The following is a 27,562-nucleotide window of genomic DNA, read 5'->3' as shown; positions in this document are numbered from 1 at the left end:
TCTTAACCAATAGGCAATCCTTTTTTACAGCCTTCTCCCTTCATAACCACGGACTTGACTTTAGTAACACAGCGGCAGGCACAGGACAAGATCAGGACTTTTCTTACAACAGGTTTTAGGTTTTAATCAGAAGGATCTCTAAAAGGTAATCTCCCTTCAAGGAATAGATCAGGGACCACCACGCTACCCTCCTCTTCCCAGCCTGGTTCCTTTGGGTCTTCCAACTCAAGAAAGCTTCCCCTTTTCACCTAACTGATATCCACGCTAACAGCCCCATTTGGAGAAAGATCAGCTGACTGGAGCAGCACACTCCACCATAGGAAGACAGGAAGGAAAGTGAGGTCATTAGGCTCAAGCCTGGGGGAGGGGACTCACTTCTGGTAAAATGCTCCTTCCAAAAGCAGCTTTGAATAGAAGAGAGTTACCACAACGCAGAACCCACACAATAAGACAGAATAATGTATGAAAATAGCAAAAGAATGGGCCCTATTCTGTTGTTCCCCCAGTTCTGTAAGGTAGCCATAAAAATGAAAGCAGCTTTCTAAACTAATCCTTCTGTTATATCATGAAACAAAAGGACTCAGGGTCCCTAGTTTTCCTAAAGGCAGGAAATACTCTGAGAGGCTATATCTAGCAGACCTTAGACAGTAAGTTTTAGGGCCTTACTTTTTCTCTAGGAACCAAGGATTCTTCAGAACAATTGGTAAATAAGGTGCAAATCAGGAAAGAGGTTAGCTGATAATGAAGAGACACGCAAGGGAAAATGGCAAGGACAAATTTTCATCAAACACACCAAATATAGCCATACAATACAGCACTAGATACCCATTAGGGAGGAAAGCTCTCCGTCATTCACTCTTCTCTGCAGGCCAAAGAACCCAGGTATCAGGGAGTTTATAAAGGACATTGGAGGCCAGAAGGTGGTTCTCAACAGTGCATGAGTTTAAGTGTTAATAAAAATAGGAACTGTTTTCCTAAAGAAGCACACAACTGTCAATAAAATAGGCACCCTCAACTACCTGAGTTACTATGAGGGGAAACAACTGAAAAACAACAGATATTATTGTTTCCTTTAGAATATATTGTATGACATTTTATTAAATAAATTTTCCTTCTAAATTATATTTTAGATAAGCTAATAGTAAAATTAATTACTTTTTCCTAAGCCTATACTGTAAGGTAGTTAAAAACCTTCTGAGTTAGAGATTATGAATCTGGATTAAACATTTGCCAAATCATCAGTAAAGGAACAGTTATATGAATCCTGTCTCTATAAATGAAGGAATTACTCTTGTTCTCTACAAATGAACAGTAGGCACAAGGTCAGATACACAAGGCTTTGGGACTCCAGATCATGACCCACACCTGACTGGGTTATATCACTTACTATTTAACAGACTGTGAAAGAAAGAGGCCAATAGCACTCAAGCCTAGTAGTAGAGCATCCTTGGCTTCTCAAATATTTCCCTTCCCAGCAATTTAGTTGGTCTTGCCATGGCCACACACACACCTGCCTATTTGGGTGACCTGTGTCTTTGTTCTTCATGGTCTCATATCCAGGCACCCGGGGACGTCGGCTCATCTGGAGGGCCACCAGATCCTTCATGATTGAGTTCAATGCCTCCTGTTCATCTGTAACGAAAGAGAGCACATGGGTTAAGATACTTTAATAGGGTTAAGATACTTTAATAGTTAAGTGTTGAATCACTAAATTGTACACGTGAAACTAATATTACGCTGTATATTAACTAACTGGAATTTAAATAAAAACTTAAAAATACAGGCCAGCAAATTACTATCAAAAATTATATCACTGAGCACCTGGGTGGCTCAGTGGGTTAAAGCCTCTGCCTTCGGCTCAGGTCATGATCCCAAGGTCCTGGGATAGAGTCCCACATTGGGCTCTCTGCTTAGCAGGGAGACTGCTTCCTCCTCTCTCTCTGCCTGCTTCTCTGTCTACTTGTGATCCTTATCAAATAACTAATAAATAAATAAAATCTTTTAAAAAAAAAAGAAAAAAATTATATGACTAATAGGGAGTTCTGCCCAGGTAAAATGACAGACCCTGTAACTATAATCGCATGCATCTGATGTCTGAAGAATAGCTAAATGAGGTCAGACTATGGGCACTTAAATTTTAATGGATTCTTAACAAATCTCCAATAAGATTTCTGGCAGCAATATTTACCAGTTCACTGGTGGCAAGGGAGGTGCTCAAACAGGGCAATTCTTCCAGTGCCAGAGAAACTCAACCAGGAAAAACAGATAAAAAGTTGGAGCGAACAACAACATAGCACAGTGTAGTAAGGTCGCGAGTGAAAAGATGAATTCTCAGAGAGCTGATTATGGGTCAGAGTCACACACAGACTTATTCTTAGAGCATCCCATGTAGAAGAGCACATTCTCAAAGGTACCAAACAAGGACCTCTGCTTTGAACAGAAGTTGTTTTACAAGCCTACTCTTTGAATGCTCCCTCCCAACTCTTTACAAGTTTATAGGCCTTCTGCTTCCCATAGGGAAGCCAAAAGGCAGCTCTATTGTTTTTCTTCCCTAACTGACCAAGCAATGCATTGTCTCTGCCTTACTGGTATTACTTTTAATCCCCTTTTCTTGAACTAGCATAGACTACTAGAATTCTTTTTTTTTTTTTAAGATTTTATTTATTTATTTATTTGAAAGAGAGACAGTGAGAGAGAGCATGAGCGAGGAGAAGGTCAGAGAGCGAAGCAGACTCCCCATGGAGCTGGGAGCCTGATGTGGGACTCGATCCCGGGACTCCGGGATCATGACCCGAGCCAAAGGCAGTCGTCCAACCAACTGAGCCACCCAGGCATCCCGACTACTAGAATTCTCACGCACCGAAGACGACTGGACAAAAAACCCAGAACCCAAACCAGCCCAATTCCATGTTTTGCAAAATTCTCCCAGGTCCTTGAGGAGAGCATTTGGGAGTTGAAAATAAATCTGTTGATCTGGAAAAGAATATGAAAGATGAGTTGTTACACGTTTTGGTGACAAGTGAGTCACTTGGGGACCTGGAGCACACCTTAGAAGTAAGTACAAGAGACTCCACCCAGAGAGTACCTATTTTTTGTCTTTCGTCGTTGTGCCTTGAAAATGTTCTAACACCCTGTGAAAAGAACATTTAGTGTAGGAAGTAAAACTGTGCTATTTGCCTCTTCCCTCTTTCTAGATCAGATGTGCTTAAGTGCCAACATGTCCTCTGAGGAGGTTCAGGAAAGGAAGGAGAAAGGCACCCATGTGAAGGTTTTTGCCTGCTCATAAAAGTAAAATTAGACTTAAAATGTTCAGAGAAAAATACCACTAGAGTAGCTTTCCATCCAATTCCATTTCAAATTATGTAGCAAAGTGTATATGAAAGTTGATGTATAAATGGGATAGTGAATGTAAAGGAAGTAGGTATCTACAGAAAAACATGTCAAAATTTAAACATATACATCCCAAGATAAAACAGTCACAGTGGAAAACAAACAAAGAAACAAACACACAAAAGTCCTATCAATTGTTTTATATTTTCTAGCAGTTTCCCTATAAGCTCCTTTTTTTTTTTTAAGATTTTATTTGTTTATTTGACAGACAGAGATCACAAGTAGACAGAGAGGCAGGCAGAGAGATAGAGAGGGAAACAGGCTCCCCGCTGAGTAGAGACCCGATGCAGGACTCGATCCCAGGACCCTGGAATCACGACCTAAGCCGAAGGCAGAGGCCCAACCCACTGAGCCACCCAGGCGCCCTCCCTATAAGCTCCTTAAAGAAAGGAAACTTGTATGATATTTTGTTTTGTTTTTTAACCTCCCAACCAAGATTTAAAAATTAGAGCATAACATCTAAGCTCGAAGACTGGCTTATATATATAATATGTATAGGCTTACATATTAAGCTAGTTTATATACTATTTAATATATGTGTGTACAATTTTGGGGCCAACTGTAGCAGTAAATTGGGATCATCACTATAAAGAGAATTATGACTAGGTAGGTGTTTTCTGAGGCACATCCAGTGATATTCCAAACAGAAAAATACATGGAGTTTTCAGTATCAAGGGAACCACCCTGAGAATTGGTAATTTCAGAGATGCACAATACACAAGCTTTTCAAGTCAAATCCACAACAAGTAGAACTACAGAATCATTTCTAATTCTGTATAAGATGATTCTATTATAAGAGCTGGTTTATCAGGTTGACAAATTTAGTTTCCGGGAAGCTAACCAATTCCTGGCATTACTTCATGGATAAACTTGTTTGGTAGTTCCAGGGCTGAGAACACACTAGAGGAATGGTTTGGCACTCTTAAAACCCAGGATAACTGACAAAATGGACACAGGAATATAGGATCTGATTTTTGTCAAAGCCGAAAACACTGCTAAAGGCAGACAGCTTCTTAAATGGATACTTCAAACTGAGGATGTGGATAAAGACAGGAAGTAAATCAAGTGGCTCTTTTAGGCATTTCTTCCTGGATTGAGATTTTTAACTGAATTATCAGCACTCTAGTATGATATTCCTCAAAAACAAAACCAAATAAACAAAACTTTTAAAAACAAATAGCAGCTTTCTTAGAGTACAGCAATCATTTACATGCACTTTGAAGTCAGAAAGACCTGGGTTTAAGGAGGCTTTCAACAGATCACTGATTCCCTTTAAGCCTCAGTTTCCTCATCTGTAAAATGGAGATAATAAAAGTATCATCTCACAGAGCTGCTGTAAGAGCTAAAGGAAAAAGAACTTACAAATTATTCCTCATGGTACCTAACTAACACTTAGTAATGCTAAAAAAATGCTGGCTATTTATCGTCAATGGGAAAAAGGTCAGTGGAAAAAGACTGGACACTATTTAACCCTAATGCTTAATTTTTCCTGGATATTTATTAGTCATTAACAACAGCCATTTACTGAGTACCTATATTTATTATACATTAGATAGTTCCAAGCTCTTATACATTAGATAGTTTCAAGATGTTCAAACTCTAGGGGTAAAAGAATGAATGAGACCCAAATACAAGCTTACACAAATAAAGCGATGGACTTAGACAATATACAGACCAGACTACATAAACACGCACATGTAAAAAAAATTTTTACAATGAGTAGCAAGAGGTTTTATAGATGATTTTACATAATTATTAGCAGAATAAGGATTTTTTCAATAAAGCAAGCTGTTCCAGCTACACAGGAGAGCTTAAAAAATGAACTGAAGACGAGAAAGAACCTAAAAGCAAGTGAGGGGACTGAGGGGAAGAAAAGCGGGTCAGGGACTGATCCTCAATGAGTACTAATCCTTATCGAATAGAGTAGGAAGAAAGTATGCTGGCAAAGAAACCTTTAAGAGGAGTGGGAAAAAAACAAACAAACAAAAAAACCCAAAAAAACAATGAGAGTGACACCAGAGCAGTCAGGACCAAAGAAGGACAGTGGCAGGCATAGGTCAGGCAGGTCCAATAGAGCGGCAGATGCAGAAACAAAATTTTAAAGGGAATCAAGAAGCTGGAGATTAAAAGGAAACTGGAAGTAGTAGAAATCAACAATTCATTTCTGAACTTTACACATGAGCAACTTGAAGCTGGGGTAATAGTTAGTGTGCTATAACCTTGAAAAGATTTCCTGAGGATGGAGGTGGTTTGACACACTTAAACGCTACCAGGAAGAGGCAGAGAGGAAGAAGTTTGTTCTAGAGGTTAAGAGGCTATGACTACAGAGAGGAGTATTCATAGAAAAGAGAAAAGAAGGTATCTATGAAAAAAGGATTAGAGTTCAGGCTTAAAAAGTGGAAACTCTCAAGCAGTTTTAAGCAGACTGCTATCCATAAAAATCCAGCAGCATAGACTTTTTCTTCTCTGGATACACTGACCTATGGTCTGGGGGTTGCCAGGCAACACGTTCTTTCTCCTTACCTCCAGCACGAAGTCAATCTTGCAGAGTGAACTATTACTTCCATCTAAAAGTAGGGTCTTAAGGCACTCCCACTTACGAATTCCCTTAGCTAAAAACACAGAAAAATTTCTAGTAACACATTGTCCTTCAGTAAACATTGTTGTCCTTATGATATCTGTGTACTATGTCAGACACTCTCCCCTTTCCATATATATAAATCTCAAAAATAATGTTTTAATTGTTGTTTTCACTTTAACTAACGTTATTTCTTCACGTGGCCAGCGCTCTACTCAGCAGTGCCAGACTGTCCGATCACGCTGCTCACCCAGGAGATGCTGTTTTCAGTGTCCCTGAGTCAGATTTTATTACCTTCTCCCCCCCTTTCTTTTTTTTCTTTAAAGATTTTATTTACTTATTTGACAGACAGAGATCACAAGCCGGCAGACAGGCAGGCTGAAGGAGCAGGAAGCAGGCTCCCTGCAGAGCAGAGAGCCCGATGGGGAACTCGATCCCAGGACTCTGAGACCATGACCTGAGCCGAAGGCAGAGGCTTAACCCACTGAGCCACCCAGGCGCCCCCCCTTTTTTTCTCCCCCTCTCTTTAAAGATTTTATTTATTTGGCAGACAGAGAGAGAGGATGACAGAGGGAGGAAGACAGAGGGAGAGAGAGAAGCGTACTCTCCACTGAGCAGGGAACCCCGCATGGGCTTGATCCCAGGTCCCTGGAATCATGACCTAAGCTGAGGGCAGACACTTAACCAACTGAGCCACCCACGCACCCCCAGATTTTACTATCTTGATCTTCATAACATTTCACATATTCCCACTGCCTTCACCTTGTCAGAACCTGGGCAAACATTATTTTATAGTGGCAAACATTATCTTATAGTAAGCACAAACAAAAAGGCCTGAGCCTGAATTCACAAGAAACTTTTTTCCTTCACAGACATGGCTGAACCTTTGCTAGATCTCAAAGTCAAATTCTGGTGTTTATTTTTCTGTTTCTGGGATATAACAGCCCTTCCAAAGAAACTAACCGCTAAAAATTTTTTTTATTTTTAAAGTTTTTCTTTATTTATTTGAGAGAGAAAGGGAGCAAGAGTGAGAGAGTCACTGAGGACAAGCTGGGGAAAGGCAGAGGGAGAGGGAGAAGCAATGTTCGCACTTAGCAGGACGCCTGACATGGGATTTGATCCCAGGCCCCCAAGATCATGACCTGAGCCAAAGGCAGACACTTAACTGACTGAGCCACCTAGGCACCCCCAAAATTTAAAAATACATATTACAAAGTAAGCTGTTGCTTCCTCATAAGAATCAACATATCACCACTATATTTTATTTTAATGTTTAATGAAATTAACCTAAAGGTCTGGAAACTATAAAATTATGTAGGTCGATCCCAAAACTATAGAATTGATCTCTCGCTCCCAGGCATCTTTACACGGTTTGGACAAAGTATCTACAATACCCCTTGTACTCACTTGTTTACATGTTTCAGGTTCAACTTACCTTCTTAAGGTAACTTGTTAAGGCAGGATAAATACAGATATAGGGTTTAGTACTGCTCCCAACACATAAGAGCCAATAAATAAATGAATAAAGATTAAAGGAATAGCTTATATAGACAGAACCAAGAAAACTGCTTCTTATCCTTTGTGTATTCCCCGGTTGGATACTTAACTTTTTTATAAATGCCTAAAATTTAGTTTTAAAATCCAACTGTTAGGGGCACCTGGGTGGCTCAGTAGGTTAAACGTCTGCCTTTGACTCAGGTCATGATCGCAGGGTCCTGGGACTAAGCCCTGTGTGACTCCCTGCTCACTGGGGAGTCTATCTCTCCCTTTCCCTCTACCCCATTCCCTCACCCCACTCCTGCTTTCTCTCAAATAAATAAATTCTTTTTAAAAAATGAAATCCAACTGTCATTTAAAAAATATCAGAAATCTAGTCGACACACAGCCATGTTGACTCATCAAATTTCAATTAAAACAGTTGTTGGTCAGAGTATAGATTGTCAGGTTGTCAGATTCTAGACAAGCTGAACTGACAATGGTCTTACTGAGAGCTAATAACAGCCCTGGAACCTTAGAGACCCAAGTTGTCTGTAAATCACAATGATTCTGACTTCCAACCAAGCTATCAAAGCAGAACCAACCCATCCTTAATCCTGTACTCAGTTCACTATAGTTTCCCGCAACATTTCCAAGTTGTTACATGTTTTTCAGTAACATTTCCCACTGTTTCAGATTGCATTTATAAAAAGTCCAAATACACACAAGTGAATTAGTCTCAAGTGTTATTAACAGCATTTGCCACTACAATTACTAAAACTGGGAGAGAATTCTAGTGTGACCAAGAAAAATGAGCAGTCAATTCCAAATTTTTAAAATAACAACATAGTATCAAAGCAAAAAGAAAAGAAAAAAAAGCCTATCTCCATATTTCCTATTATTTACAAGTTTAAATGTACTACAGGGATAATTGTAGTTCCCACTGGGCATTTACTGAGGCTAACAGCCAATACAAAATCTAACCTGTTTTTATTACCAACCCAAGTTGTCAAACAAGCTTGAGTCTGGGGCTTTGAACAGCTCAGGAAAATATGACTGTTAACCAAAGAACCTGCAGGGCAGAGACTGCAGTTAGTTTTGGTCTTTTCCTCACTAAGCTGAAGTTTAACAAGTATCATGAAAATATTAATAAGTCTGTATGCCTCTCTTATCAACCTCTTGCTGTATCATAATACATTTAGAACCACAGCAACTAAAGCAAACTAATTTGGGGATCTAAATTTTCATCTGATGAAAATTCTTAAATACTGGAAGTCAGTATTTAAGAGACACTCTGTGTGTGTGTGTGTGTGTGTGTGTGTGTGTGTGTATACATATCCTTGCTGAACCTTTTATATAGTAAATTAAAGATCCAGGCTCTGGAGGAACTCAGTATTAGCTCTAATTGCATATCAAGGTCATCTACAAAAAAAAAAAAAGAGAGAGAGAATGGTATGAGAGGAACCTGCTGGAGAAAGCTGGGCAGTGGCTCTTAAACCAGCTTGCCTAATACATGGCAGCCCAGGCAAGTTAGTTCCCCTCTCACTGCCTCAGTTGCTTTATGTAAAACAGACATGGGGACAAATGAAAAGCAGAGTTCCTGGTCCTTTTTTCTTTGTGGTTCTGGCCACTACCTATATAGTTCCTTTCCTCCGCATCACTGTCTCTCCATAAACTCATACACTTAAAAATAGTTCTTAAAAATGCCCAGAAATGTGAAAACAGGCTGACATCGATTTTCATGTTGGACATGCAAATGTAATCAATAAATCTGGGCACTTTTACTAATTTAGCAGTCAAGAAAGTGGGGAGTGGGAGTCTGCCCATCCTCAAGTATTACATACTCCCTTTTGGGACTTAAGACCTCCCTCAGGAGACAAAAAAGTATCACAAACACTGGTTCACAAACCAACTCAAGGATTGAGTTCAATCATCAAATTCCAAAACACGAGCTAAATGTTTGAAGCTTGGGGAGGACAAGAAGAATCACGTACCCCATTTATAGTAAATGTTTGGTAAGTATTTGTTGAATTATGTATTTAAATATCAAGCCTTAATGGGTTCCTTTTTCTGCTTGCTGTCACACAAGACTTTATTCCAGAAGAGCAAGCGCTTTTGAAGCAAAGCATGGGAAGGAAACAGTAAACCCAGCAAATGAACAAACCCATCCTTTACTGTACAGGGGAAGTGTGGAATAGAACAAGGCAATTCATTCAAAGGCACAGTGTAGAGACAGGCAGCAAAACAGTATCTGCTCAATGTGACACAGCATACACAGCATACACTTAACCTACGAAAATGACTTGACCTTGCTATAGGGCAAAGCAAATATTAACATTCCCTCTTCACGTGCATGGCACTTCACAGATACAATGACTGCCTTTGCAAAAGATCCTCTCACTGAAGTTTACTCCTTGGTTGTTTAGAACAATACCAAATACTTTGCAAAACTTGTGATTGTGGACAACAGTATCACAATAACCGATCCAACAAGAGAAGCAAAGTACATCTAAAATGTTATTTACTTCTTAACCTAGTCCACTAATCATTTGCTAAATTACCAAAAAGGACACCAAAATATAATTCGGCTCAAATGCCGCGTGTAGAAGACATTAAAAGCGTTTCTTAGATTACATCTTCACAACTGAGATTGCAAGTATTGATGAAAAGGAAATGATTTCACAGAATCTTTTGTGCAGCGAACGCTTCTTTTAAAAGTTACATAATTTCAGCGATACCGCTAAATAAAAATAATGGATGTAAAACACTGCATCGGGATTTTTCAAAAAAGTAGTATGTGAATTATAACTGGCAGTCCCCGACCAATTCCTAACCTCCAGCAATCTGCGTGCGGCTCGCATTTCTCAACCGCGCTGTTGATAACAGTGATTGCCGTTTTAATCACCTCCCAGCCTATCTCCCCGCACGCCCTCCCCCCTGCGCTGGGGCGCGCACAGGGCTGGAGAGCAAGCCCCGGGAACTCTCGCTGGCCGGCCTGTGTGAGCAAAGGGAAGGAAATGACACAGGCAGGAAAAAAAAGCAAATCAAGGAAAAGACACAACAGCAGCTGGGCCTGCACCAGCCTCCAGCCCGGGCCCCACACTGAGCTCCCGCTCCCCCGCCCTCGGGCTCGCGGTCCGGCTCGCTCGGGCCGGAGTGGGCTGCCCCGCCAAGCACGGGCCCTCGATCCAGCCACCGCCTCCTCGGGATGCGCCCGCCGCGCGGCCCGGAAGAAGGCTGCCCAGTGGGCTCCGCCGGCCAGGACCGCCCCGGCGGCCCGGGGGGAAACCGAACCCCCGCCCCGGCCGCCGAGCTGCGACCGCGGCGGGCGGGCGCCGGCGGTCCTCAGCCCGGGCCTTGCGGGCTGTCCATGCCTGTCAGGCGGCGGCCCAGGGTCCTCCTCCCCTCAGCCCGGGGCGGGGCGAGGCGAAGCAGCGCGGGCACAGGCCGGGGCGGTGGCGACACTCACCCATGGTGGCGATGGCGGCGGCGGCGGCTCGGGCCCGAGTGTCACCTCCGCAGCCGGAGCTGCATGCCGGGGGCCCGGGCGGCGGGGACGGCAGCGGGCCTGGCTCCGCGCGGGGGGCGCGGGCTGCGCTCGGGCCCCCCGCCGCCTCCCCAGGCTCCGGCTCCGGCTCCGCCCGCGGCCGGGCGCTGTGGCATGGGCAGGGTGGCCCGCTACATCCCCGGCGCTCCTCGGCTCGGCCCAGCCCGGCCTCGGCGGCGCCGCTCGGCCCGCCCGCCCGCCAGTCTCTCAGTCCCGCAGTCGCTCCGTCCGGCCACCGTTCTCCACCTCAGGAACGCTCCGAAAAACAAACCGCTGGTCGCGCAGCTCGCCCCCTTGCCTGTCACTCACCGCAGCGCCCGCCAATCCCAGGCAGTCGCTGGACCTTCATACCACCCCCACTCACTTCACCAGCCAATAACAGGGAGGAAGTCGCTGCCCCAGTCGCCCCCCAACTCCGCTCTCTCCCCAACACCCTAACTCTCAGTCGCCAGCTAATCATCAGCACCACACGATGAACCAATCCCGCCTACTCTCGTAGGTTGCCAATGGGCGAAGCCAAGGCCTTTTCCGAGGGCTGTCTACTGCCTGCCAATCATCGAAACAGCACCCGGTTCACTCTCTGCTAGCCAATCACGCAGAGGGCTCTGAGCATCCGCCTCTACTCATCCCTGACCGTCTCGCCCGCCCTCTCTCCCCGGGAGGTGTTGGTTGCTCCAATCACAGCTCGCGCGAGAGGCTCCGCCCACATTCCCACCTCCCGTCGGTCACTGATGGCTCGGCGGGCGCGCGGGCTGGCGGTGTTCCCCCCCCCCGCCCCCGGCTACTTTGGGGCTGGAGTTTGGGAAAGCGGCTGGAGGGGCCGCTAGCCTCCCGCCCTCCCTGTTCTCCGAGGCCCGGGCGGCCCCTGAGGCCGGCGTTCTGCCCCTTCTTGTTCCCGCACCGGGCGCAGAGAAAGCGGGGAGGGTTCTGGCTCTGAACGCTTCCCGGCGTGTGGCCATCTCTGCCGTCCGATCCCCTGACAAGTCCTCCGGTCCGGACGCTGCGCTTGCCGGGAGGCAGGGGCGGCCTCGCCACTGCCCGCCTTTTCCTGGGTCTCCTGCCTCCGGGACCACACCCTCCGAGGGGCTGGGGTAGTACTGGAATGTGGGTCCTCAGAAGTCTGGGAGTTCCGCTGCTGGCCAGGGCCGACACCAGTAAGTGGCGAGGTCAGAGACGTTCTTTCGGATAAAAGCTTTTTTTTTTTCCTTTGGTTATGAAAGCAATACAAGCTATTCGAATTAAAACCGAAAAAAAAAAAAAATCCACCCCGGGGATAACTTAATCTCTTTCCTACCAAGATATACAACGTTAGACAAAAATGGCTTCATATTGTTTTGTAGTGTGCTTACATTTTATTATGTGTTTTCCCGTGCCACTGAAATACTGTTCCAAAACAATTGTAGGGGCTGCATGATATTTCAAAATAGAGAATGACCGTAATTAATTTCCCCAACCCTCATTGTTCAGTATTTTATACACCCAGGTCTTCAGATGCCAAATTCATCACAATTAATATGGGCTCCCTTCCTCTCTTACTGTTCCGCTGTGGTACAAGTCAGACGCCAGAATAATCTTCCTCTGATGCCATTTTCAACCGGCAAGTAAGAATCTTTAGTGGTGGCTTTGCCTTGGGTGTCAAATCTCTCAAGAATTACTTTGGACTCCCCTCTTTCTTTACACTCTCTCCCTCCTCCCCCCAATATTTAATCAGGCCCCTTATCCTGTTTTCTTTTTTCTTTCCAGCAAGCCTTTAAGTCGGTCTTTCTCCCACTTGATTAGATCCCTATCCAGTTTATTGTAGTTCTTAACTATAAAAATCTCTTTTCTGGGAAGGGGAGAAAGTGAAAGGGAAAGGCGAGCCTGGGTGGCTCAGTCCTTAAGCCTCTGCCTTTGGCTCAGGGTCCTGGAATCAAGACCCACATCAGGCTCCCCACTCTGTGCGGAAGCCCACTTTTCCCCTTCCCCTCTCCCCCTGCTTGTGTTCCCTCTCTCGCAATGTCTCTCTGACAAATAAATAAATAAAATCTTTTAAAAAGAGTAAAAAGGAAAAAAAATAATAATTATTAGTTGTTTATTATATGCCAGGCCCATCATCTTATTTAATCTTTTCAATAACTGAGGTAAGTAATACTATTGGCATTTAAATGAGGAAATGGAAGCTCAAACAAGTTAAGGACCATGTCCAAGTGATAAAGCCAGGATTCATACCAGGTCTACCTGCCACCCAAAGGTCATGTTCTTGTACCAGGCCAGTGTTCCTCAACTGCTTTTTCATTATCACCTCCCCTTGCCCCCCACCCAGGAGAACATTCTGAATTACTTAATTAAATGTAAATTCTAATGAGAGAAATTAAAGGCTAAGGAATAAGATTTGGTCAAGTAGGGTTGAGCTTTGAAGGCCACATACCACTGTATTATCTAAGATTTTATTTTTTTTACCCCTTAATCATTTTTCCCCTCCATGGGGTATCACTCTGGTGAGAATGTGTGTAACAAGCCAGGGCTGGAGGTCTCAATCTACCAATCTGAGGCTCATATCTGACCTATGAGATAAATATTAAAAAAAGACCCCTAACTATGCAAGTGGAACTCTAGTACTCACTCCATAGCCTGTATTGGAAGGTTTATTCAGCAGCTTTTCTTGGAATGTCTGAAACACATCTCCCAATTTCACAAGTTTCACCCTGAACTCTTTATCCTTTCCCCCTCCGGCGAAAACACCCAACTCCTCTATTTTCCCATTGTGTTTGTTAAAGTACAAGCCTAGAAGTCTTCCTTGGTTTTGCTCTTTGCCTAACATCCCTATATCTAATCCTTCAGCAGGTCTTCTTGCCTCTGGTTTCAAAATATATCTGAATCCAACCACTTCTCACCACTATCAGCCTGGTCCAAGCTGATACCCTCTCCTGGATGACTGCCCTAGCTTCCTAACCCAACCCCCTGTTTCCTCTGTGGCCACTTGAAAAATGATTCTCTGCACAGCAGCCAGAGCGATCCTTATACAGTGTAATTCAGCTCGTGCCATCACCCTGCTGTTAAGCCTCCAATGGCTTCCCCCTGCACTTAGAATAACACCCAAGAAGTCTTTGTCATGGCCTTTCGGGCTCAGTAGGAGCTGGCCCTGCCATCCTCTCCCACCTCATCTCTAACTCTCTCCCATGATCACTCTTCCAGCCATACTGCTGTCTTACCACATTTTGAACCTATCAACCTCAAGATCTTTGCACTTGCCATTTGTTCTACCTGGAATGCTCTTCCCCAAAGTGTTCCCATGGCTAACTCCTGCATTTTATTCAGGTCTTTGCTCAAACATCAACTCCTTTCAATTTGTAAGCACCCTTTCCAACAGAGCCCCTCACCTCTCCATCATTCTTTAGTCTGCCTTGTTTTTCTTCATAGTGACTAAAACTGTATGTTTGTTAGTCCTTCCTCTACCATGAACATAAACTGTGTGGCAGCAGGGATTTTTGTCCCGTTCACTGCCTTATCCAATCACCAGCACTTAGAATAGTGTTTCACGCATAGGAGAGAACTGCGGTATAACCACATAAGTTTTTAGCTGAAAAGAGCCTTGTGACTTTCTTTCCTTCTAGCAACGGCTTTGAGGGCTTCCTTTCCATTGTCTGTCCCTTAGCAGCCATCTCAAACATTCCCATGCTGAAGTTACCATACTAGACCTTCCTCTGAGCTTCCAAGGCCTCATCCTCTAGCCTCCCATAGGCATCTCAGCTTCTACAGGTCCGAACTGAATTCATCATTTTCCTCCATAGTTCTGTATCTCCTCTGCGATCTTCAGTTTCCCAGGTTTGCCCTGTGAATTCTCTGCCTTAGAGAACACTGCCTCTCCGTTTCTCTCCTCCCACAGCTACCCTTGACCATGTCACCATGTCACCATGTCACAATCCATTCCTCTCCCAACCTCAGCTCCACCATCCTAGTTCAAACTCAGTAGAACAGTGTCTGCTTACATCACAGGGTAATCTTTCTAAAATGGATCCTGATCCCATCATGCTCTGCTTAAAAACTTTACAGTTTCCTATCACCCTTAGGATAAATCAAGTATGTGGATATAGATAAGAAGGCCCTGCCAGACTCAGGCTATGGATCTTCAGCCACAAGCTTTTCCATTCCCCACCTCTGTCATTCAAATTCTATGTGGCCACAAAGAACCACTGTAGTCCGTCTCACCTCTATAACTCTGCATCTATTTTGTTTTGTTTTGAATACTCTTCTCCTCCACTCTCTCCCCCATCTTCATTCTTTCAGAAAAGAACTAAGCCTGCACATCACTCCCTCCAAGAAACCCTTCCAGACAAATACTCACAATTCTGGGAACCAGAGCACCTAATACTTTCTTCACCAAAGCACCCATCCCACTCTTTTGTAACTGCCTTTAAGGAAGTAAGCATAGAGACAGAAGTTGTCATTCAAATCGGTAGGCCTAGCATCTTTCACGGCACATTAAAAAAAATTTTTTTTTAAGTAAGTGAACCTTAACTGGGGATGTTAGTAGTTGAATGTAGTATCAACAAGTGTGCCCTTTTAGTTATTTTTTCTCTTTCTATATTGTTTCTCTCCTCACTCTTCATTTTCCCCATGTAAAGACTCCCATCTGGATCATGTCTTCTCAAGTCTGTTCCCATGGTGTCACACAGTAGATGCCCCTGGATAAGTACCTGAGCCATACCTGATCCCAATGCTCAGGGCATCAGACAGTCTGATATGCCAGCTGAACACTCTCCTTTTTTTCTTTCAAGAGCATAGAGACACTCGGACATGAGATAGGGAATAATAAAGATGAATGAATTCTTTTCAGGGATAGCTCAATGAATGTGGTATTAAAAGAGAAAACAAGGGGTGCTTGGGTGGCTCCTTGGTTAAGGACTGGACTCTTAATTTTGGCTCAGGTCATGATCTCAGGGTCAAGACTGAGCCATGTGTCAGGATCCAAACTGGGTGTGGAGCCTTAAGATTGTCTCTCTCTCTCTCTTTTTTTTTTTTTTTTAAGATTTTATTTATTTATTTGACAGAGAGAGATCACAAGTAGACAGAAAGTCAAGCAGAGAGAGAGGGGGAAGCAAGCTCCCTGCTGAGCAGAGAGCCTGATGCGGGACTCGATCCCAGGACACTGAGATCATGACCTGAGCTGAAGGCAGTGGATTAACCCACTGAGCCACCCAGGCGCCCCGAAATAGCCCTATGAGAGAGGTACTATTGTCCTCTTTCTATAGATGAAGAAATAGGGGCAAGGAGGTTAAGTTCTTGTCCAAGGTTCCTGGCAATTGGCAGAGTTGAGATCTATTCCCCAGCAGACTGGTTCCAAGGAGTAGAATAATACAGAGTAGATTAACGGTGTTATATCTTAGAAGGAACGGGGTAGGGAATCCCCCACTTGAGGTTCACTTATTCACTCAAAAACCACAGATGTTACCCCTTTCACATTGCTAAAAGAAAGACAAAAAGAGAAAAAGCAAAAACTGCTATCGTGTTCAGTGTCTGAGGAGGGCATAAGGAGAGAAAGTAGTTCCAGTCTAGACTAGTGTGGTATCTATCATCACTCCCTCTTGCCAGAATTACTGGCTCATTTATTTCCTCTTCAGAATGGCTCCAGAAGAGTCCCTAGGGATTCAAATCAACATCTACAAGTTGGGGTTTCTTCAAGTGTGAAGTTTTATTGACTGTTGTGCTGTAAGTTTCAGAGAGTAAAACAAAACAAAACATAAAACCAAAAGAGTAACTCTGGCCATGGCTGAATTTCCATTGTGGACTGGAAGCAGAGCTTTCATGGTTTCTGTTCGATTCAGCTGAGGCCTCTGGCAGAGGGAAGGCAGCTATGTACCATGTGAACGCTTCTTTTGAGAGTCAAGGCTGTGGACGGAACCTGTCACAAATACTTCCATCCCATGGAAAGGTCACTTGAAAGTGAGCCAAAGCCAGCTGCAAGGCATTGAATGATTTTGTCTGCTAAGACGATGACAGACTATAAGGCAAAGGCAAGCCAAGACCAGATCTCATTCTTTGGAGGTTAAGGTATGCCTGATTCCTGGTCACTCACATGCTGTCACCCTAGCTGGACAATAATGTGACTAGTTTTCTTTTTTTTTTAAATGTTTACGCTCATAAAATATATGACTATAGAAAATAAAGCTCAGTGATAACATTACCACCCACAGATAACCAGTTTTGAGATTTTGCTACACTTCCTTCTAGTCTTTTTTTTAAAAGTTCATAGATAAAGTATGATTATATTTTCAAATTTGGACCATACTATACATATAGCTTTACATCTTTGTTTTCCACTTAATATTACATTGTAAACATTCTTTGACATAAAATATTCTTCAGAAAATAATTTTTAGGGGCAGAATAACACATATCCTCTCTACTTAATTATTCAGTTAAATAGTTACTTAACTATTTAACCTATGTAGTTAAGGGTCTCTTTAGCAGACTTAGAGGCCAAACAGGTCCAAATAAGGCTCCATTTCTGCCTTTCCCACATTAGCCGCAGGAAAGACTGCAGGGCACCACCAGGGGTCAGTGCAGAGCCACTCAAAGCCTTGATGTAAGAAAGCCGTTACACAAAAATCCTTTCAAACAAATCCTATCTATTAGATTGGAAAACTATTCACGTGAATAGCCACTTTCCTTTCCAGAGCAGGCTCTCCTGGTCCAGATTTCTCAGATCAGAAATTATCAGATTCTTCCAAATTATATTCAACATTTACAAAACAGTTCTTTTTATAAACCAAGGTCTATCGATGTAAGAGTCTTAGACCTACTCTCACCTGCTTGCTATTAGACCATTTGTGCATAAAATACTTGGCCTGATTATTTTATAGGTTTGCTGTGAAAATCAAATAAATAACATGTAAAAGTATCTTAAAAATTACAAAGCAGCACTTTAAATTGCACTATTTTGAGGATGTGCTCATCAGATATCTAGATGAGTTATCTCCTTTAGAAACTAAAGAATGTGGGATGCCTGGGTGGCTCAGTCTGTTAAGCATCCGACTCTTGATTTCAGCTCAGGTCATGATCTCAGGGTGGTGAGATCAAGCCCTGCGTTGGGCTCTGTGCTGAGTGTGGAGCCTCTAGGGATTCTCTCTCTCCCTCTGCCCCTCTCCCTGCTCTCTCTCTCTCACAAATAAATAAGTCTCTGAAACAAAACAAAACAAAGCAAAAAAAGTAAAGAATGCCAGGTGGTATCGTGTTATGTAACGAGGTATAAGAGCATATGCTTTGGCATTTTTGTGGGTTATTTCATTGGTTTTCCTTTCCTTAGCCTTTGCTCTCCGATTGTTTAAGTCATCATGGAATTAGTAATCTGTTTTTTTTAGAAGCTGAAGTTATTATTTATAACTTGGTTTTTGTTCTTTTCCTCATTTACCTGAAGCTCCTTTGGGAAAATTACTCTGATCTCAGAACTGGCTTAAACAACTTGTAAGTAGGTGAATAACGGGGATCAATAAGCCACTCCAGGCCTGACATGATTGATGGGCTCCTGCACAGGGACTAGCACTCCTGGTCTCTCAAAACCCAAAACTGACACTTTGGAGCCAAAGGTACACAGGGTCCTCTTTCCCAGCTGGCCAGGCTCTGACTCAGCCCTTCACCCTTCCTTCTGTTTCCGTTTCCTCTGCAGTTCCCAGTGCTCCAGCATTTGGCAGCAGGGATGAAAAGGAGCTAGGGCGGGCATTCTGGTGACCAAGTAGCGCTGCTGAGAGGTCCGCTCTGGCCAATCTCAGAACACATAGGGCCCTGGGTGAAACAGGGCCTGGGAGTCCCTTATCACTGGCACTTGATTTCCCACTGGGTTAGAGCCTTAAGCTCTCTGGCAGAATGAGGGCAAGGAGGCCACAAGAAGAGAACAAGGAGGCATGCACAGCAGCTCACACTGCCCTAGGGCAGTTCCAGCAGACAGCAGTCCTGTGTCTGACCTCTGAGGTCCTAGGTCTTAAGAACAGGATCTAACACAGGGCACCAACTAAACAGCTTATGCTCCTGGTTAAGTACAGTTCCTGGTACACAGGTGTTTGATAAATACTATATGCATGATTAATGACAGGTTTAGGCCACCAGACCAGCATTAGGGCAAAGTGGTGTGCCATAGAGATCTACATTTCTCTGGTCCAAAAAAAAAAAAAAAAAAACCTGGGACTGGAGTAGTAGAATTAAACCTACAGACTTCAAAGGAAGTCAGAGGGTCCCAACAGCTGGACAAAAACCCAGGAAAACACGACAGCCACACAACAGGAGTGTAGCAACCCAGATCAGTTATATTATTTAATTAGCAATAATCGCGCCTCAGATAAACCTCATTGGCTACGATACTGCCACTGCACAAAGCTCAGTTATATTATTTAAGAGAAGATTCTAGTAAAAGGGCCCTCAGGGTACCTGCTGTTCCCCCAAGGACCAACTTCCTAAGATCGGAGTCTGATTAGCTGGCTGTCTCCTCCCTACAGCCAGGAGCGCTCTGAGACACCAGCAGAGCTGACAAAGAGGCCCCACGGAGATGCAGTGACTCCTTTGGCCACTCCCGTATCCACGCAGGTCTTGGTTTTATGCCTCCTACCCTGGAAGGCCTCCGGTCTGCTTCAGTCTCAGTCACTGCAGAAGCGTGTGCTCCAGAATGAGCTGCCAGCTGCCTAGAAAGGCCCCCTGGGGCTTACAGTGCTAGTTACTCAATGTTGTCATAGACCTGGATCACGTCCTCATGGTTGCCAAGAGCTTGGATGAGAAGGGCGGCCTGCTCCAGGTCAGGGTCAGCCAGCTGCACCTTTGTATTGGGGATGAATTCTAGAGAACAGGACACCGAACACAAGCCCAGGGAGTCCAGCTTCTTCCTCACTTGATGCAGTGAAGAGGCATCACAAATAAACTAGGGACAAAAGAAAGTCAAGAGGTGAGAGGCCAGGAGATAGCAGAAGAAAGGCAGTCAGAATTTTGCAAAACCTGAATCACTGTGTTTAAGCTCTTACCAGCAGAGCTATAGTTTCCAGAGTTCTGAATGCTTCTTGTAGTCCTTGGTAAAGTAAGCCCTACGAAGTATTCACGTAATAAATGTTTATGCGACATGTGAACTCTTTGTGTCACTTGTACCCCAGGGTGTGAGAAAGAAGAAACAGAAGTATGCCTTGACGCATCTATTAGGACAAATGTCCAGCAAACACCAAGGCTTTATACTCACTTTAAAAATGTTCTTTTCCTCTTCGTCTTCAGTTTCCTTGACATCTTCAGCTCCTGCTTCAATTGCCAGCTCCAGGGCACGCTCTAGGTTCACAGCTTTCTTCTCTTTGTCCTCCACTCCAACCACGATCACTCCCTTTTTGTCAAAAGAGTGGCGAGCTCCATCAGCCATCATTCCCCTCAAAGGAAAGGAAACACACTAGACTGAATGCCTGTAGACACTCAGCCCCCCACAGCACTGCATTCTAATAACTCTGTTTCCCACCCAGCCTTCGATGTACAGACATACATACTTCTGAAGGAGAGTATGCAGTGACCACTGGGCAAGGGAAAAATCCAATTTATCCCCATCCCTTTCTTTCTGCCCTGATTGCAGTTTAGTGGATGCAAAGACGTTGCTCATCATTTAAAATTCCAGCCTTAGTGGTACATTTTAAGACTTGGACATTACATGGCTACAGAGGGGGAAAAAATGGGACAAAGGGCCTCTTCTCCACCTGATACACAAGCCTAGTACAGAATGAATTAAAGGAGAAGAAATGATCCCATTTGGATTCTGTTATGGATGAAATATGCTTAAAACTTCAAATGCCACGAGGAACAACTGTAGTTTCCTTGCAAAGAACTGGAACTTCAAGGCTTCATACCCTTCCACTCTCCCCAGATGTACACCTACCCATTCTTGTTCAGGATACGTCTGATGTCTGAATAGCACTTGGAGCCACTGTTAGATAATGCCTCAATGAGCAGAGAAGAGCCGCCAGGGCCTCGGCCCTCATACAGCAAATAAACATCCTTGGTTTTCTGCAATAAACCACATGAGCAAATTTTCCTGTTTCCAAATTACCTCTTGCATCCCAACCCAGAACACAGATACTGACTCCACGGGATGGGCACTCTGGGGTACCGCTTAGGGCCTCAAGTCTTTATTGCTGTCCCCTACCTCTGAGAGGTGGCCCTTTGGGACCCATTTTGAGGTAATTGCAAGTATGGCCCCTTCCTGGGAAGGGAGTCTGTGTCTCTGGTCCCCGAACAATCAGTTAGCCATCTCCTAGTTTCATTTCCTCCCTGTCCCAACTGAATCCCACCTCTAACACACACATCACCCCCCACACTCCCACCAAGACTCATCTTCCTACACCCATCCCGCATGAGACCCACCTGTGAAGTCTCCTACCCCTGGGGTGCTGAGTATCGCTTTAAGAAATAGCACTCTGGGCCCTGTAAGAACCTCTGAAAACAGTTTGGCCACAAAATTCAAACAAATCAGTGAAGGTCTAGGGACCAGTCTCACCAGACTTCCCATGCTGCCTCCACTCATCCCTTGCCCACACATCCGACCTCCACCACTCTCGCCCAGCACCCTGCCTTGCTGCCTTTCCGGGAACTCTCAAACAGCGACTTACGCCTTCTTCTTTCACAAAGGAAATAAAAGACCACCAGGTGGGGGGAAATCCTCTTTCCACTGTATCCGCACCACGGCCCACATGGAGGCATGTGTATAATGATTAGAAAACAGGTTCTAGAGTCTACCTGGTTTCAAGTCTGTCATTTTCCATGTGCCTTGGTCACCTAATGTTTCTGTGTTTCAGTTTCCGCTTTTGAGGAAGTTTTGAGGTTGTTCTGATGATTCAGTAAGATAATGCATACAAAGTTCTTCCCAAAGTGCTTGGCCTAGAGTACGCTCTCAATAGTTATTAGCTATTAAGATGATTATCACTTCCTCAAATCCTTCCTACTGTCCCAGAGAAAGAGGTGTCCTCTCACCTGGGATCAAAGACAATTCCCATACCTGAGCTCCACACTCTGTCCCTCCCACAATCACTAATGCCCCATCTCCCTTTCTACTGGCTCCTCTCCTTTAAGGCATAAATATCTGAAAAACACACCCTTCCTCAATCTAACACTCCCCACATTGTACCCCTTCCTTCTACCTCACATCCTCACCCTTTGGCTGAGAAGTCCTAAGCAGTCTGGTTCTGTACACTGTCTATTCATACTATTCCCGACTGTGCTCCCATGTCCTATGCCCAAGGTCAGAGAACCACCAGAAGGCTCTGCATTGAGGGTATCAATCACAATGCTATTGGTCTCTCTGATAATCTAAGGAGTGTGCGGCAGCCTTCTGGACATGGGCCCTGGAGGGGCTGTGAGCAATAACAAGAAGTCAAATTGAGGACATACCCCCATTTTCAGCGATGCCTCAATCGTTGACTTGGGCATATGCTTGCTGCGACACACCTCTAAGATGTTGGCCAGACTGCTGTTGTGCTCAGGGTTGGGGCCTCCTTCTGAGATAGAAAGAAAAGAGTGAGTGAACACATCTCATTACAGCTGGGAGAAAGAAGGGATTTCTGCCACTCTACCCAACCCCACCCAAAAGAGTAACAAGTCACCACCTGGCTCTCAGTTAATTTTGAACATTTATTCAATATTAAATGTTTAAATGGAATATGGAGCAGTATTTTGGAAAGAAGGTTTTTTTTGTTTGTTTTTTAAAGATTTTATTTATTTGGTAGAGTGAGAGAGAGCACAAGTAGAGGGAGCAGCAGGCAAAGGGAGAGGGAGAAGCAGGCTCCCCAGTGAGCAGGGAACCCGATGAAGGGCTCGATCCCAAGACCCCGGGATCATGACCTGAGCCGAAGACAGCCACTTAACCAGCTGAGCCACACAGGTGCCCTAAATTTTTATTATATTTTTAAATTTATATTTTAGGTAGTTGATGTACAGTGCAATGTTGGTTTCTGGAGTAGAATTCAGTGATTTATCATTTACATACAACACCTAGTGCTCCTCATAACAAGTGCCCTCCTTAATACCCATCATCCATCTGGGCCATTTCCCACCCACCTCCTTCCATCAACTCTCAGTTTTTCATTAAGACTCTCTTGGAGCACCTGGGTAGCTCAGTCAGTTAAGCATCTGCCTTTGGTTCAGAGCATGATCCGGAGTCCAGGGACTGAGGCCCATGTCGGGCTCCCTACTCAGTGAGGAATCTGCTTTTCCCTCTGCCCCTCTCCCTGCTCATGCTCCCTTTCTCTCTCTGTCTTTCAAATAAATAAAATCTTTATTTTTTAAAAAATAAAGATTTTATTTATTTGACAGAGATAGACACAGGAAGAGAGGGAACAAAAGTGAGTGGAGTGGGAGAGGAAGAAGTAGGCTTCCCGCCAAGCAGGGAGCCTGATGAGGGGCTTGATCCCAGGACCCTGCAATCATAACCTGAGTGGAAGGGAGACGTTTAACGACTGAGCCGGCCAGGAGCCCCAAAAGATTTTACTTATTTATTTGGCAGAGAGCGCACAAGTAGAGGGAGCAGCAGGAGGAGGGAGAAGCAGGCTCCCCAGTGAGCAGGGAGCCTGATGCAGGGCTCAATCCCAGGACCCTGGGATCATGACGTGAGCTGAAGGCAGACGCTTAACCTGCTGAGCCACCCAGGCGCCCCGGAAAAGAAGTTTCTAATTAATCCTAAGGATGGATATCTTTCTGCTAGGTTTCAGCAAACACCACTTTGCATCAGACAAAGAGCTGACGGATGAAAGTGGTACCAACGTTTCCTGGACTTATTAATACCCCTTGCTCTGACTCTACTATTTGTGTGTAATTATTGAAACGCTCATATGACAGCGTGTAATCATGCTGTCTCTCAGAGTAGGGGCTATACCTCCATTATTCTGTATTACCAGTGCCCATAACAAACACTCAATAGTGTTGATCTCACTTAGTATCAAGAATGTAGAAGGAAGCCAAAAGAAATATCAGGCATGAATTCTAGGGGGAAATTAGTATTTACTGAGTGCCTATTATGTGCCAGAAACGACCATACAGTGGGTACTAACCCTGTTTTACAGAAGGAAACTGAAACTCTGCAAGGTTAAGCCATTTGCTCAATGTCATCAGTTAGTAAGTAACAGAAACCAAGTTTTCTTGACCCCAAGGTCCATGATTTTTACAGGACTTTTATCTCCACGCCTACAGGTATCTGACACTGAACACAACAACAAAAAAAGTTATCTTGCAGTGGCTACACAATTAAGAAAGACACGGTTGCAAACTTACCTTCCAAGAAAATGTGTCTTAGGAAATCCTAATAAAGCAAACTGACAAGGGCAAGTAACAGATTTACTCAACGTCCCTTCCACAGCCTACGTTGTGGTCCACAACCAGAGGGGACTAGAGGGCTGGATTTGTCTCTTCAGGCAAGAAAAACATAGACCTTACTCTTAGAGTCTGTTTCCATGAAGTACCCCGCTATGCACTAGAATGAAGTCACTTTTACCATTATCGTCCTAAGAGCAACTCCCTGCCATGCAGGCAGATGCTCAGCATCTGGAAAGGTGAGTGGACACACACAATGCAGGTAGGTGTCCTGAACGTTTATGAAGTGGGCAACGGTGGGAATTAGGAAAAGAAAAGAATATGAAGGACCAAGGTTAGGGGTGGGCCCCTGGTTTAGCTGTGCGCGCACAAAGTGCAGCAGCGGTTGACTTACCTTTAACTGCCAGGCGGATGCTCAAACAGAGCTTGGAGAAGATGCGACTCTTTTCGGCGTCCTTGGGACCCTTGATATGCCGGACTTTGGACCACTTGTTGTGCCCGGCGGGGACTGCCGCCGTGAGGTGCAGCGTCCTGCCCGGGGCGCTGGTACAGCCCGTGGGCTCAGGCTGGGAAGCCGCGAGGGTGGGTGAAAGAGCCGCCCGGACCCCGGGGCCTAGAGCTCCCCGCAAGCACCGGGCAGCGACCCTGCTCAGGCTGACGGCAGCCCAAGCTGCCATTGGCTCCGACCCTGGACCAAGGTCAGCAAGAACAGCCAACGAGCAGCGGCTAAGATCAGCCCGTGGCGTCCGAGGCAGAAACCGGCAGGTCCTGAGCTTGAGGCCGCCTCCACTCGTCTCCGGAGACCCAAGTGCTCAGGCCAGCGCGGCAGAGCCGGGACCCGAAAGACCCAATACAAGCCCCGCGGAAGCCGGGAGCGGGTGCCTTAGATACTGTAGCACACTTCCTTTCTCCGGTCCGTCCCAGAAACGCGCCCCCAACGCCCGAAAAATCCGTTCCGCCGCACGGTATTTGCTCCAGCCTTCGCGCCTCTGCTGAGCCGAGGCCGAGATGGGGGCGACTTTTGGAGTACAACTCAAATTTTGAGCTTTAACTAATAGTTCGCTTAGGAATTTATTATTGTTGTTGCTTATTATCCAGCCTACTTTGTGATGGGCTCGGCACTCTCCTCCTTCTACTTTGCCATATTAGAAACAGATTGCTCCTGGTACCTTTTGCAGTTCCTGTATTCAGCACAAACCTGGGTCTTTTTGGATCCTTGTTCCACTTCACTTCACCTGGCTAAATTTTGCTCTTCCTTCAAGATTCAGTTCGGACATGATTTTCCACCAAAAGAAAACATGCCCTAATTCTCCAGTTGGGCGCAGATGCTTACTTCGTGCTCACATGACCCTTCATACTCGCCTGTACCTTAGCACTTTTTAATCTAAAAATGTTTGTCTCCACCACAATATTAAATTCTTTGAGAGCAGGACAGGACCCCGTGTTCAGCATAGTTCTTTTTTTTTTTTTTTAATAACAGCTTTATTGAAATAATTCACTATAATATTGTCATGAACATTCATGTACAAGTTTTTGTATAGGCATGTTTTTGTTTCTCCTAGGAGTATATACCTAGGAGTATATATATACCTAGGAGTAGAACTGATGAGTTGTTGCAGTGACTCTGTTTAACCTTTTTTTTTTTTTAATTGGACAGAGAGGTCACAAGTAGGCAGAGAGAGAGTGGGGGAAGCAGGCTTCCCACTGAACAAGGAGCCTGATGCGGGGCTCCATCCCAGGACCCTGGGATCATGACCTGAGCCAAAGACAGAGGCTTAATCCACTGAGCCACCCAGGCGCCCTCTGTTTAACCTTTTGAGGAACTGCCAGGCTGTTTTCCAAAACAGTTGCATTATTTTATGTTCCGACCAGCAATGTATGAGGTTTCCACTGTTCTCCACATCCTTGCCAACACTTATCATCTCTTTTTGACTGTAACTGTTGCCACCCTAGTGAGTATAAAGTGATAACTCACTGTGGTTTTGATTCATATTTCTCTCATGACTAATGATGTCTAAGATGTTTTCATGTGCTTACTAGCTATGCATATATAGTATTTTGTGTCATTTAAAAATACAGTTTAATATGTCCTTTTGAATAGCAAAAGGCAAATTAAGGGAATCACAAATAAGCGTGAAGGCCAAAGTAAAGTCTGAGATTTCCCTAGTCCAATCAGCCTAAGTCTACCAGGGCAAATCTGTAGTTCAACCAGGTCAGCTCTGGGCTCAGTGCAACAAGAAAAACTCCACACCCGAGGGATGGTGAGGTGTCTCACCAAACACAGGAAAAGACAATTATTATAGGATTGTGGGCAAAGGTGGAGGTTAGGTGAAATTTCAATGGAATAGAGTTCAATAGTCTCAACAGAATACAAAAGCTGTGTCAGCATCAGCCCTGGACTGCAAAGCAGACCGAGTTCAATTTCTGTGCAAACTACAAAACTCATGGGGAATGCTGGATTCTGAAGCACCTGCTCTTAAGTTTTATACATGGGTTGGAAATCAAGGCTGCGGCTCTGTCAGAGTGACTTAGATTCTCTGAAAGCAAGACTGTTAAGTCCTCATTCTCACTGATAGGATTTCAAACAGCAAACTTTTCTGACAGTCTATGATTTTAGAGAACAGTTTCTCAGCGAATTATATATAAAAAATATATATAAACAAACAAACAAACAAACAGTTACTCAGAGAAGGGAACTTCTATGACATTTTAAGTTGCAGGTGTGCTTGTGAGAAATATTGTTTCCTGTTAACTTTGCAGCTCGTTTTATGTGTCTATTTATCTGTGATGAATAGCAGGGCAGAATTTTACTTTCTCAGTTTGAGCTAATACCGTCTCAAGATAAATGCACAGATGACTGAACCGTCGCTAGAGCCTGGTTTTCAGAATCACTGAAATCATTTACAATGAGCCTTGGCCACTCATTTGTTGGTGGGGCAGAAACAGAACTATTTACGCATCACCTTATTTCCTCTTCCTAGGCGTACAGGCAGGCCACCTTTCTTAAACATCCTTGCAGTTAGGTTGGAATCATGTGGCTAAATTTGGCAGATATGGGCAGAACTCTTCCTAACATATTTTCCCCTTCCAAGCAACCTAGGAGGCCACAAGTTCTGGATGATGTAGCTGACCAACCCCCAAAGGACTTCACATAAGCAAAAAGTAACATTTTGTTGTGTTCAGCCTCTGAGGTGTGGCGGTTTGTTACTGCAGCTTAGCCCAGGCAGCACCACTCTCCCAGAGTGCCCCTTAAAAACTAAAGAGCAGGAGGGGCGCCTGGG

General features: G+C 44.5%; 2 protein-coding genes and 1 pseudogene across 4 annotated transcripts in view; all 3 read right to left on the bottom strand.

The window, feature by feature from the left end:
* MAP3K3 (mitogen-activated protein kinase kinase kinase 3) overlaps positions 1-11,430 on the bottom strand; it is a 62,204-nt gene extending 50,774 nt beyond the window's left edge. The window contains exons 1-2 of one of the 2 annotated variants that reach the window (XM_045080887.1): positions 10,914-11,430; positions 1,511-1,632 (exon numbers count right to left, since the gene is read on the bottom strand). In XM_045080887.1, coding sequence (XP_044936822.1) covers positions 1,511-1,632; positions 10,914-10,917 — 126 coding nt within the window. In that variant the 5' untranslated portion in view covers positions 10,918-11,430. The remainder of the gene's footprint in view (positions 1-1,510; positions 1,633-10,913) is intronic. The other variant, XM_045080888.1, reaches the window with a different exon arrangement.
* A 5,213-nt stretch (positions 11,431-16,643) lies between these two features.
* Positions 16,644-25,724, bottom strand: LOC101675887 (translational activator of cytochrome c oxidase 1). Of its 2 annotated transcripts, none has more exons than XM_045080886.1 (5): positions 24,676-25,724; positions 22,368-22,471; positions 20,860-20,987; positions 20,185-20,362; positions 16,644-19,875 (listed from the first exon to the last, which is right to left on the bottom strand). In XM_045080886.1, exons 1-5 carry the CDS (start codon positions 24,956-24,958, stop codon positions 19,675-19,677), a joined length of 894 nt encoding a protein of 297 aa, XP_044936821.1. In that variant the 5' UTR covers positions 24,959-25,724; the 3' UTR covers positions 16,644-19,674. The 2 variants fall into 2 exon arrangements, with proteins under 2 accessions (XP_044936821.1, XP_004749257.1); XM_004749200.3 differs by having other exon boundaries at positions 22,368-22,474; positions 24,676-25,717.
* Positions 19,210-19,342, bottom strand: LOC123392306 (annotated as a pseudogene).
* Positions 25,725-27,562: the final 1,838 nt, after the last annotated feature.

This window comes from Mustela putorius, unplaced genomic scaffold (assembly GCF_011764305.1).
Source record: "Mustela putorius furo isolate JIRA1106 unplaced genomic scaffold, ASM1176430v1.1 tig00000487_pilon_pilon_pilon, whole genome shotgun sequence".
NCBI lineage: Eukaryota > Metazoa > Chordata > Mammalia > Carnivora > Mustelidae > Mustela > Mustela putorius.
Note: the sequence above shows the minus strand (reverse complement) of the source record. Positions and strands in the feature narration are given on the sequence as shown.

Excerpts from the sequence above, each read along its gene's own strand:
- LOC101675887 (XM_004749200.3), bottom strand. The coding sequence starts at position 24,958 with ATGGCAGCTTGGGCTGCCGTCAGCCTGAGCAGGGTCGCTGCCCGGTGC. Across the intron at positions 20,988-22,367 it reads AGGCATCGCTGAAAATGGGG|AAAACCAAGGATGTTTATTT; the intron begins GTATGTCCTCAA and ends GGTTTATTGCAG. Across the intron at positions 19,876-20,184 it reads AGGAAAAGAACATTTTTAAA|TTTATTTGTGATGCCTCTTC; the intron begins GTGAGTATAAAG and ends TTTTGTCCCTAG.